This window comes from Dendrobates tinctorius, unplaced genomic scaffold (assembly GCF_039654945.1).
Source record: "Dendrobates tinctorius isolate UK_male_01 unplaced genomic scaffold, ASM3965494v1 ptg000099l, whole genome shotgun sequence".
Classification (NCBI taxonomy): Eukaryota; Metazoa; Chordata; class Amphibia; order Anura; family Dendrobatidae; genus Dendrobates; species Dendrobates tinctorius.
Window position 1 is genome coordinate 550,007 of NW_027361767.1, and position 13,501 is coordinate 563,507.

At 50.7% G+C, this 13,501-nt stretch overlaps 1 protein-coding gene across 2 annotated transcripts in view; it reads right to left on the reverse strand.

Annotated features, from left to right (window-relative positions):
* Positions 1-11,676, reverse strand: part of PALM3 (paralemmin 3) — a 49,641-nt gene extending 37,965 nt beyond the window's left edge. Inside the window, exon 1 of one of the 2 annotated variants that reach the window (XM_073587357.1) lies at positions 11,572-11,676. Coding sequence is in view for 1 of the 2 variants with exons in the window: in XM_073587356.1 (XP_073443457.1) it covers positions 4,911-5,173 (263 nt within the window). In the remaining variant the exon portion in view is untranslated. Of the gene's footprint in view, positions 1-4,910; positions 5,244-11,571 lie in introns of those variants that run through there. The other variant, XM_073587356.1, reaches the window with a different exon arrangement.
* Positions 11,677-13,501: the final 1,825 nt, after the last annotated feature.

The following is a 13,501-nucleotide window of genomic DNA, read 5'->3' on the forward strand; positions in this document are numbered from 1 at the left end:
ACCCCATAATAGTAACACCCACAGTGACCCCATAATAGTAACACCCACAGCGACCCCATAATAGTAACACCCACAGCGACCCCATAATAGTAACACCCACAGCGTCCCCATAGTAGTGACCCCTAAGGCTACTTTCACACATCAGTTTTTTGCCGTCAGGCAGGATCCGGCTATTTTTAGAAAAAACGGATCCGGCATAAATTTTGGAGAACTGTAGAAACGGATCCGTTTTTCTGCTGGATCCGTCTAGCAGGTTATATCTGTTTCCTGGGGGCTGGCCAATTGGATCTGAGCATGCGCAGACTTAAAAAAATGGATCCGGTGGCTGGATCCGTCTTTTTCTGGATCCGGCGCATTCCGGCGCCCATAGACTTTCATTGTAGCAAAAAGCCGGAAGCGTTGGATCCGGCGCTTCCGGCTTTTTTGCCGGAGACAAAAAACGTTACAGTAGCCGTTTTTTCCAGACGCCGGAATGAGACAAGTAGCCGGATCCGGCAAAAAACGGATGAAACGCAATGCCATCCGGCGCGATCCGACGCTAATGCAAGTCAATGGGGAAAAACTGGATCCGGCATTGCATTTCGCCGGATCCGGTTTTACAAAAAAAAGCCGGATCCTGCCTGATGGCAAAAAACTGATGTGTGAAAGAGGCCTAACAATGACATCCACGACAGAAACATCCATAAAGCCCCCTATATCAGCCACAGCAGCGGCATTTACAGACCCCCATAGTAGAGACATACATAAGAGATACATACAGAGCTACCAACAGGGACAGATCAAGGCACGGTGCCTTCTGGGTAGTGGGCATTGTGGTGGGCGACCGTACAGACAAGATGTGATTTCCAGATCACAACTCGGGGGATGAGATTTCATGGCGATTGTTCACATTCCAGGCACTTAGAGGGCATCTCCATCTCTATACAATGTGCACAGCCGCGATCGTCGTCTATCTGTAGACCCAACACCCAGAGTCAATCCCAAATGAAACCATCGATAAATGGATTTTCACACTCTAAACATCAGAGCCATGATTCACTGATGACATTGCGGCTCTCTTTTCAATAAACTTAATGGACACATTCCTTAAAAAAAACACCTCTAATATTCCACAGCGACCCAGAACTCGGGGAAATAATGATCTGGGTGGTGATGTCCCCTGTCCCCCCCCCCCCCACTTGACACAGACACACAAACCAGAAATTGTAGATTAAGAAAAGTGTCAGAGCAGCAAAACTAGCAGAAAACTAATCCCAGACTAATCCTAACCCTCCAGCTGGTCAGTGTCACAGGAGCTGGCAGGGGTGCCACCCTGACACCAGAGAGCGGATCCTGTATACGGGAGGAGGCACATTCCTGCCCGCTGCTATAAACAAGCACACAACTCCCAGCATCCACCTGTGGGCCCATTGTAAGGTGCCTGTAACCTGAGCAGGTCCTGGGAGGGGAGAGGGAGACACAGGGAATGGAAGCACCTGCATAGTACAAGCTCAGGTATGGGAGACCTGCAACATGTGCTTCTATGGGGTCATCCATTATTAGGAACTGTGATGGGTGCCCAGTACTACCCCTAAAGCCTCGGGAATATAACTATAGGAGGCTGCCCTCCCAGGTGGCATGACCACAGCATCAGGAGGTACAGCACAATGAGTGCAGTGTTTGAAAGTGAATTCTAGGTCAGCCTGCCTTGTCTTGCTCCATCCAGACCTTCAGTGCAAATGTACAAACTTCATCCTTAAAAATAAGGTTTGGTTATTTGACACCTAGGATTGTTGTGACCAGGGCTGTGGAGTCGGTAAGCCAAACCTGCGACTCCGACTCCTCAATTTCCCTTACACCGACTCCGACTCCAACTCCGACTCCGACTCCCACACATATTGCTTATATTTAAGTGAAAAATTTATTGTAGTACAATGTGAACCTCAGACATTTAATCATTTTTATGATCCAATAATCAAGATATTTAGATAGAACAGAATATATATTGGTGTACTACCCGGTTTTCATTCTTTTTGGTACAGATCCGATATGGATAGACAGATATGGATAAATGGATACATAGAGCAGATTTCTAATCTGTTTTTGCTATTGAAAACATTATCTATGAGCTCAAAAACCTTTCAGGTGATGCAATTTTTTAAAAAGATGATCAACTTTTGCAGCTGAAAAACGTATCCTCAAAAAACACAGGAAAAACGCTGTGTGTGAATGTAGCCTTAGATCAGGAATAGAACAGCCATTTATAGGACATTTCATAACTTTCCCAAACGCCTATGAAAAAATATTCAGCACATCCTGCATTGAACTACTGTGCCCAATTTATTATATATTTTAGGAGTCGGAGTCGGTCCATTTTATACCGACTCCAACTCCGACTCCACAGCCCTGGTTGTGACCCTTTAAATGACCAACTTCTGTAATGTCCCGTTAATACTGAACCATTTTTTCCATTTAGGCAGCGGAGTCCAAAAAATTTAGAATTGAAAGGGTGTCTACAAAATGCCCAAATCATAAAGTCCCTGGCCATGGTGACGGGTTCCCTTTAAATTTCCGTATGGCATAGAGCAATGTGTAATAGGAATTTTTAGATTTTTATATAAGAGCCACAAGAATATATGTACAGTAGATCCCCAATGGGTGCTCATTTTGATTGTTTACACCAATGTGGGGAATGCATGGCTCATCAGTAATTCTAGTTTTGTAGAACTGGAAACAACCTATTCCACATAGCGCAGATGGCGCAGCATACCAGGCATAGTTTGTACTACTAATCCACAATAGTCTATAATATATAGCTTATGATATCCTAATGTGATATTAATTTTTTCATGTAAACATTCCATCGAGCCCCATGTATATGCTTGGGCCTATTATTAATTTCAGTGATGACATAGCTATGCCATGACTTACCAATAAATATTGATGTTCTAGATCAACTGATCAAACTAGATGCAGGACCATTTATCAAGTTCAGCCTCCCAATTATTATTATGTTACTAATAATCTACTCTCTTTACGATTATAAAACAATAATAACAGCTGCCCCAGCCCAGCACAGCCCACCTACCCCAGCACAGCCCACCTGCCCCAGTATAGCCCAGCTGCCCCAGCACAGAGCCGCCACCACCGCACCAGCCTGGAGCACTGAATGACCTCTGTGACCACTCCTCCAGCTGTGCCGGATCCCTTCCCAGGTAAGCTGAATTCGGACTGTAAGACGGACCCCAATTTGACACATTATTATTTTTTTCCCTATTTTCCTTCTTAAAATTGGGGTGCGTCTTATAGTCCGAAAAATACGGTAGGTTAATGTGTTGAGGCGATAGGCCAGTCTGAATAAATGCGTTTTCAGAGCACGCTTAAAATTGTGGGGATTGGGGACTACTTGTATTGACCTGGGAAGTGCATTTCAAAGAATTGGCGCAGCACGTGTATAGTCTTGGAGACGGGAGTGGGAGGTTCTGATTATTGAGGATGCTAACCTCAGGTCATCAGCAGAACGGAGGGCGCGGGTAGGATGGTATACTGAAACAAGGGAGGAGATGTAGGGTGGTGCTGAGCCATGAAGAGCTTTGTGGGTGAGGGTAATAAGTTTGTACTGGATTCTGGAGTGGATGGGTAGCCAGTGTAATGACTGGCACAAGGTAGAGGCAATAAATAAACGACATGAGGCACCCTATTCTCCTCTATAACCTATGCGCAAGTGCATACAGAAGGCTATAGGTGATATATTAGTGATTTATACATAGGTCCTAGTACACATTATATCAATACATATAGAGTTGTGCTACCTGAAGTTATAGGAAGAATGTGTTGTGTTACTTCAAATGCAATATATTATCTGTAATCACAACCAATTTGATTAATTATATTAGTGAGGTTTATTCAGACCCCATTGCGGTACCCTTTTTTATTGTCTCTAAAAGGAAAATTCTGCCAAAACCTCAAACTATTGTTGATTCATTAACAACTCATTTCAAATCATTTCCTAAGCAGTGACAGAAATGTGATCATACCTTTACCTAAGAAGAACCAACAATCGGGTGACATTAAACCGAGAGTGACCACCTTAATCCCAGTATATAATATGAACTTCTGGAACTCATTGTTTTAATTTCTCCTCATTTCCAATCCCCAGTTATAGAAACTGGACACAACTGCAGCAAGACCTCTACTTGTCAGTGAATGAGACACATTCTTGTTTCTCACCATGAGGCTAAAAACCATACAAACTGCAGTCTAGACGATCCTCACCCAGACTCACGGATGAAACAAACTGGACACTCTACGAAGTATGAATTGCCACAGACTATGTTGGTGCTATAGAGCCCCCCCCCCCCCAACTCTTCCCTGATAGATGGTATCTGATTTAGGACTGTTGATACTTTTGATCTTGGCAGGGGAGTCTTGTAGAGAACACAGGAGTGCTTGGCTGAGCAAGAAGTGTGGGAGATAGCACTTGGCAGAACCATCGTTGGGCCTTCGTGTATGAGGCCCGTTAGTGAATGTTTCCATTTACTGAAAGAAGAGATCTTGAAAATTGAGAGGCACAGAAGTCCGCAGTATAGAAAAAAAGTTACAGAACTTCTTTAAAAGTTTAATCTACTTATAAATAGTAAAGCTACACTGTCTCTCCTTAGGCTGAGATGGCTGATAACAGAGATCAATAGTCACCATTCAACTGCAAAGTAGACAGAGATAAAACATTAGATAGTGACAGAGATAGAAGACAGGTGATAAGGATGAGGCTAGGGGAGGACATCAAGTGTGGAGATCACAGGGGGCTGAGATAAGGGGGATTATACTGGGAGGGGCAGATATAAGTGGCATGGCGGGGCACTTACAGCAGAATGGCAGGAATCTTATCATTCACCTCACTAACAAAAACATATCCCAAATTCTCCACATACCTATAATGCCTCCAGCATTGCAGCATCACCGGCCTGTCATATGTGGGCGCTGCCCAGGCAATACGGGGTGCCATGTGCCGCGACCACCAATGGTGCCCAGGGCAAGTGGTCACCTGGATCCCAGTTGGTGTAGAACTACAAGTCTCTGCAACATCTGCAGGTGGAGGAGTGTGCAGTGTAGTAGAGCTGGAGATAGACCGATACTGCTCCACCCCACAGGCTGCGACACCAGTGTTAATATGTTTCATTCTGTCACATGACATATTTTGACAGGGGAATTAGAGTTACTCCACCAGTACAGACCTAGCAGAGTTGAATGCGTCACACTGCACTGACAAACTCAGCTCTGCTGTCTGTGAGGAGCTCAGCTATCAGACAGGCTCGCCAGTAGTACCCCTGACAAACACAGCACTGCTACCTCTGAGAAGATCTGTGCCTGCATCATATAGGCTCAGCTCTGCTACATCAAACAAGCTCAGCCCTGCTACATATGATAAAATCTGTGCCTGCATCATATAGTCTCAGCTCTACTACATCTGAGAAGATCTGTGCCTGCATCATATAGGCTCAGCCCTGCTACATCTGAGATCTGTGCCTGCATCATCTAGGCTCAGCTCTGCTACATCTGAGATCTGTGCCTGCATCATCTAGGCTCAGCTCTGCTACATCTGAGATCTGTGCCTGCATCATATAGGCTCAGCCCTGCTACATCTGAGATCTGTGCCTGCATCATCTAGGCTCAGCTCTGCTACATCTGAGATCTGTGCCTGCATCATCTAGGCTCAGCTCTGCTACATCTGAGATCTGTGCCTGCATCATATAGGCTCAGTTCTGCTACACCTGAGAAGATCTGTGCCTGCATCATATAGGCTCAGCCCTGCTACATCTGAGATCTGTGCCTGCATCATCTAGGCTCAGCTCTGCTACATCTGAGATCTGTGCCTGCATCATCTAGGCTCAGCTCTGCTACATCTGAGATCTGTGCCTGCATCATATAGGCTCAGCTCTGCTACACCTGAGAAGATCTGTGCCTGCATCATATAGGCTCAGCTCTGCTACATCTGAGAAGATCTGTGCCTGCATCATCTAGGCTCAGCTCTGCTACATCTGAGATCTGTGCCTGCATCATACAGGCTCAGCTCTGCTACATCTGAGAAGATCTGTGCCTGCATCATATAGGCTCAGCTCTGCTACATCAGACAAGCTCAGCTCTGCTACATATGAGAAAATCTGTGCCTGCATCATATAGGCTCAGCTCTGCTACATCTGAGAAGATCTGTGCCTGCATTATACATTCTCAGCTCTGCTACATCTGTAGCACACTCCATATAAGCAGGAGGTCCTGACACTACTACCCTCATTATACAGAGCGACTATCAGCCCTATCAGTCTCATCCCTGATGATGGGTTGGGAGCGGAGTAATTACCAGCGCAGGTGATTACATGTATACAGGGCGTGTGGACATCTACATATATGTGTAATGTGTCATTTATATATATGTACATACATTAATCTGCAGAGCGTGCCCCTCCCCAGACCCATAGTCGGGTGTGGGACCCTACAAGATCCCTCAGGTCATGTCTGTGACACCAGTCTCTGCCGGACATTACTGCACTCTGCTGATACCACATTATGGGATGTTACTTATGTGATGAGAGGAGAAGAGCTCAGAAGCTACAGGAACCCGAATTGTTCTCTTTCCCCCAACATCCAGCACCCCCCACCCATTACTGTAGGACCATACACAGCACTGTATATACATCCCCTGCCTCCCTGCACCTCCTCACAGACCCTATATAACACCACATAGTGTCCCCACTATCCTCACAGAATATCTCCCCTCACAGTCCTCTTACCCATCACCGCACCCCCATATATTACCCATAATGCACCCTTACCCTCACAGAATACCGACACCCTATATACCTGCTCCATGTCTCTGACACCCTATATACCTGCCCCGTGTCTGACACCCTATATACCTGCCCCGTGTCTCTACTCCCTATATACCTGCCCCATGTCCCTGACACCCTATATACCTGCCCCGTGTCCCTGACACCCTATATACCTGCCCCGTGTCCCTGGCACCCTATATACCTGCCCTGTGTCTCTGACACACTATATACCTGCCCCGTGTCTCTGACACCCTATATACCTGCCCCGTGTCCCTGACACCCTATATACCTGCCCCGTGTCTCTACTCCCTATATACCTGCCCCGTGTCCCTGACACCCTATATACCTGCCCTGTGTCTCTGACACACTATATACCTGCCCCGTGTCTCTACTCCCTATATATCTGCCCCGTGTCTCTGACACCCTATATACCTGCCCCGTGTCTCTGACATCCTATATACCTGCCCCGTGTCTCTGACACCCTATATACCTGCCCCGTGTCTCTGACATCCTATATACCTGCCCCGTGTCTCTGACACCCTATATACCTTCCCCGTGTCTCTGACATCCTATATACCTGCCCCGTGTCTCTGACATCCTACATACCTGCCCCATGTCTCTGATATCCTATATACCTGCCCCGTGTCTCTACTCCCTATATACCTGCCCCATGTCTCTGACACCCTATATACCTGCCCCGTGTCTCTACTCCCTATATACCTGTCCCGTGTCTGACACACTACCTGCCCCGTGTCCCTGGCACCCTATATACCTGCCCTGTGTCTCTGACACACTATATACCTGCCCCGTGTCTCTACTCCCTATATACCTGCCCCATGTCTCTGACATCCTATATACCTGCCCCATGTCTCTGACACCCTATATACCTGCCCCATGTCTCTGACACCCTATATACCTGCCCTGTGTCTCTGACACCCTATATACCTGCCCCGTGTCTCTGACACCCTATATACCTGCCCCATGTCTCTGACATCCTATATACCTGCCCCGTGTCTCTGACACCCTATATACCTGCCCCGTGTCTCTGACATCCTATATACCTGCCCTGTGTCTCTGACACCCTATATACCTGCCCCGTGTCTCTGACACACTATATACCTGCCCCGTGTCTCTACTCCCTATATACCTGCCCCGTGTCCCTGACACCCTATATACCTGCCCTGTGTCTCTGACACACTATATACCTGCCCCGTGTCTCTACTCCCTATATATCTGCCCCGTGTCTCTGACACCCTATATACCTGCCCCGTGTCTCTGACATCCTATATACCTGCCCCGTGTCTCTGACACCCTATATACCTGCCCCGTGTCTCTGACATCCTATATACCTGCCCCGTGTCTCTGACATCCTACATACCTGCCCCATGTCTCTGATATCCTATATACCTGCCCCGTGTCTCTACTCCCTATATACCTGCCCCATGTCTCTGACACCCTATATACCTGCCCCGTGTCTCTACTCCCTATATACCTGTCCCGTGTCTGACACACTACCTGCCCCGTGTCCCTGGCACCCTATATACCTGCCCTGTGTCTCTGACACACTATATACCTGCCCCGTGTCTCTACTCCCTATATACCTGCCCCATGTCTCTGACATCCTATATACCTGCCCCATGTCTCTGACACCCTATATACTTGCCCCATGTCTCTGACACCCTATATACCTGCCCTGTGTCTCTGACACACTATATACCTGCCCCGTGTCTCTACTCCCTATATACCTGCCCCATGTCTCGGACATCCTATATACCTGCCCCGTGTCTCTGACACCCTATATACCTGCCCCGTGTCTCTGACACCCTATATACCTGCCCCGTGTCTCTACTCCCTATATACCTGCCCCATGTCTCTGACACACTATATACCTGCCCCATGTCTCTGACACCCTATATACCTGCCCCATGTCTCTGACACCCTATATACCTGCCCCGTGTCTCTGACACCCTATATACCTGCCCCATGTCTCTGACACCCTATATACCTGCCCCATGTCTCTGACACACTATATACCTGCCCCGTGTCTGTGACACCCTATATACCTGCCCCGTGTCTCTGACACCCTATATACCTGCCCCATGGCTCTGACACACTATATACCTGCCCCATGTTTCTGAAGCCCTATACACTTGCCCCGTGTCTTTACTCCCTATATACCTGCCCCGTGTCTGACACCCTATATACCTGCCCCGTGTCCCTGACACCCTATATACCTGCCCCGTGTCCCTGGCACCCTATATACCTGCCCCGTGTCTCTGACACCCTATATACCTGCCCCGTGTCTCTACTCCCTATATACCTGCCCCGTGTCCCTGGCACCCTATATACCTGCCCCATGTCTCTGACAACCTATATACCTGCTCCATGTCTCTGACACCCTATATATCTGCCCCGTGTCTCTGACACCCTATATACCTGCCCCATCTCTCTACTCCCTATATACCTGCCCCATGTCTCTGACACACTATATACCTGCCCCGTGTCTGACACCCTATATACCTGCCCCGTGTCTCTGACACCCTATATACCTGCCCCGTGTCTCTGACACCCTATATACCTGCCCCGTGTCTCTACTCCCTATATACCTGCCCCATGTCCCTGACACCCTATATACCTGCCCCATGTCTCTGACACCCTATATACCTGCCCCATGTCTCTACTCCCTATATACCTGCCCTGTGTCTCTACTCCCTATATAGCTGCCCCATGTCTCTGACACGCTATATACCTGCCCCGTGTCTCTACTCCCTATATACCTGCCCCATGTCCCTGACACCCTATATACCTGCCCCATGTCTCTGACACCCTATATATCTGCCCCATGTCCCTGACACCCTATATACCTGCCCCATGTCCCTGACACCCTATATACCTGCCCCATGTCCCTGACACCCTATATACCTGCCCCTTGTCCCTGACACCCTAAATACCTGCCCCGTGTCTCTACTCCCTATATACCTCCCCCTTGTCCCTGACACCCTATATACCTGCCCCTTGTCCCTGACACCCTAAATACCTTCCCCCGTGTCTCTACTCCCTATATACCTGCCCCTTGTCCCTGACACCCTATATACCTGCCCCATGTCCCTGACACCCTATATACCTGCCCCATGTCTCTGACACCCTATATACCTGCCCCATGTCCCTGACACCCTATATACCTGCCCCATGTCCCTGACACCCTATATACCTGCCCCTTGTCCCTGACACCCTAAATACCTGCCCCGTGTCTCTACTCCCTATATACCTGCCCCTTGTCCCTGACACCCTATATACCTGCCCCATGTCCCTGACACCCTATATACCTGCCCCATGTCTCTGACACCCTATATACCTGCCCCATGTCCCTGACACCCTATATACCTGCCCCATGTCCCTGACACCCTATATACCTGCCCCATGTCCCTGACACCCTATATACCTGCCCCTTGTCCCTGACACCCTAAATACCTGCCCCGTGTCTCTACTCCCTATATACCTGCCCCTTGTCCCTGACACCCTATATACCTGCCCCATGTCTCTGACACCCTATATACCTGCCCCATGTCCCTGACACCCTATATACCTGTCCCGTGTCTGACACCCTATATACCTGCCCCGTGTCTCTGACACCCTATATACCTGTCCCGTGTCTGACACCCTATATACCTGCCCCATGTCCCTGACACCCTATATACCTGCCCCTTGTCCCTGACACCCTAAATACCTGCCCCGTGTCTCTACTCCCTATATACCTGCCCCTTGTCCCTGACACCCTATATACCTGCCCCATGTCCCTGACACCCTATATACCTGCCCCATGTGTCTGACACCCTATATACCTGCCCCATGTCCCTGACACCCTATATACCTGCCCCATGTCCCTGACACCCTATATACCTGCCCCTTGTCCCTGACACCCTATATACCTGCCCCATGTCTCTGACACCCTATATACCTGCCCCATGTCCCTGACACCCTATATACCTGTCCCGTGTCTGACACCCTATATACCTGCCCCATGTCTCTGACACCCTATATACCTGCCCCGTGTCTCTGACACCCTATATACCTGCCCCGTGTCTCTGACACCCTATATACCTGCCCCGTGTCTCTGACACCCTATATACCTGCCCCATGTCCCTGACACCCTATATACCTGCCCCATGTCCCTGACACCCTATATACCTGCCCCATGTCCCTGACACCCTATATACCTGCCCCATGTCCCTGACACCCTATATACCTGCCCCATGTCCCTGACACCCTATATACCTGCCCCATGTCCCTGACACCCTATATACCTGCCCCATGTCCCTGACACCCTATATACCTGCCCCATGTCCCTGACACCCTATATACCTGCCCCGTGTCTGACACCCTATATACCTGCCCCATGTCCCTGACACCCTATATACCTGCCCCATGTCCCTGACACCCTATATACCTGTCCCGTGTCTGACACCCTATATACCTGCCCCATGTCTCCCCGCTATACCTCCGTCTACACCTCAGCCACTACCGCCAAAGAATTCTTGCGCCATCTTTCTCCCCACTGCCCCCATCTTCTTGCGACACTTCTCTCCCGGTCATCCCCCATCCCTGCCCCTCCTGCCTGGATGGCCCCCAATACCCGGATCGCACCTGCCCCCCAGTTCCCTGCTCCTCTCACCTACCACAACCTCCAGGCACAGCGCTGCCCCCCCATCCCCCAACTCCTGCCCCCCTCTGTACTGAACCCTGCTCCCTCCCCTCTGCCCCTCACCTCCGCTCCGGGCGCTGACAGCTGCTGCTCCCCGGTCACATTGGAGAGTGAGGACCGGACAGAGGGAGGAGGCGGAGGAGGGACGGGGAGGCGACACCTGAGCTGGTCCCACCGGTTCTACAGACAGGGCAGGGAGGAGGCTGCGGGAGTCAGCGAGGGATGACACCGGCACACTGACACCGGCATACACACCGGCACACTGACACCGGCACACTGACACCGGCATACACACCGGCACACTGACACCGGCACACTGACACCGGCATACACACCGGCACACTGACACCTGCGTACACACCGGCACACTGACACCGGCATACACACCGGCACACTGACACCTGCGTACACACCGGCACACTGACACCGGCATACACACCGGCACACTGACAGCGGCACACTGACACCTGCGTACACACCGGCACACTGACAACTGCGTGCACACTGACACCTGCGTACACACCAGCACACTGACAACTGCGTGCACACTGACACCTGCATACACACCGGCACACTGACATCTGCGTACACACCGGCACACTGACACCTGCGTACACACCGGCACACTGACACCGGCATACACACCGGCACACTGACACCTGCGTACACACCGGCACACTGACACCGGCATACACACCGGCACACTGACAGCGGCACACTGACACCTGCATACACACCGGCACACTGACAACTGCGTGCACACTGACACCTGCGTACACACCAGCACACTGACAACTGCGTGCACACTGACACCTGCGTACACACCGGCACACTGACATCTGCGTACACACCGGCACACTGACACCTGCGTACACACCGGCACACTGACACCTGCGTACACACCGGCACACTGACACCTGCGTACACACCGGCACACTGACACCTGCGTACACACCGGCACACTGACACCTGCGTACACACTGGCACACTGACACCTGCATACACACCGGCACACTGACAACTGCGTGCACACTGACACCTGCATACACACCGGCACACTGACACCTGCGTACACACCGGCACAATGACACCTGCGCACACACGGCACACTGACACCTGCGTACACACCGGCACACTGACACCGGCACACTGACACCTGCGTACACACCAGCACACTGACAACTGCGTGCACACTGACACCTGCATACACCGGCACACTGACACCTGCGTACACACCGGCACACTGACACCGGCACACTGACACCTGCGTACACACCGGCACACTGACAACTGCGTGCACACTGACACCTGCATACACACCGGCACACTGACACCTGCGTACACACCGGCACACTGACACCTGCATACACACCGGCACACTGACACCTGCGTACACACCGGCACACTGACACCTGCATACACACCGGCACACTGACACCTGCGTACACACCGGCACACTGACACCTGCGTACACACCGGCACACTGACACCTGCGTACACACCGGCACACTGACACCTGCGTACACACCGGCACACTGACACCTGCGTACACACCGGCACACTGACACCTGCGTACACACCGGCACACTGACAACTGCGTGCACACTGACACCTGCGTACACACTGGCACACTGACACCTGCGTACACACCGGCACACTGACACCTGCGTACACACCGGCACACTGACACCGGCGTACACACCGGCACACTGACAGCGGCACACTGACACCTGCATACACACCGGCACACTGACACCTGCATACACACTGGCACACTGACACCTGCGTACACACTGGCACACTGACACCTGCGTACACACCGGCACACTGACACCTGCATACACACCGGCACACTGACACCTGCGTACACACCGGCACACTGACAGCGGCACACTGACACCTGCGTACACACCGGCACACTGACAGCGGCACACTGACACCTGTGTACACACCGGCACACTGACACCGGCACACTGACACCTGCGTACACACC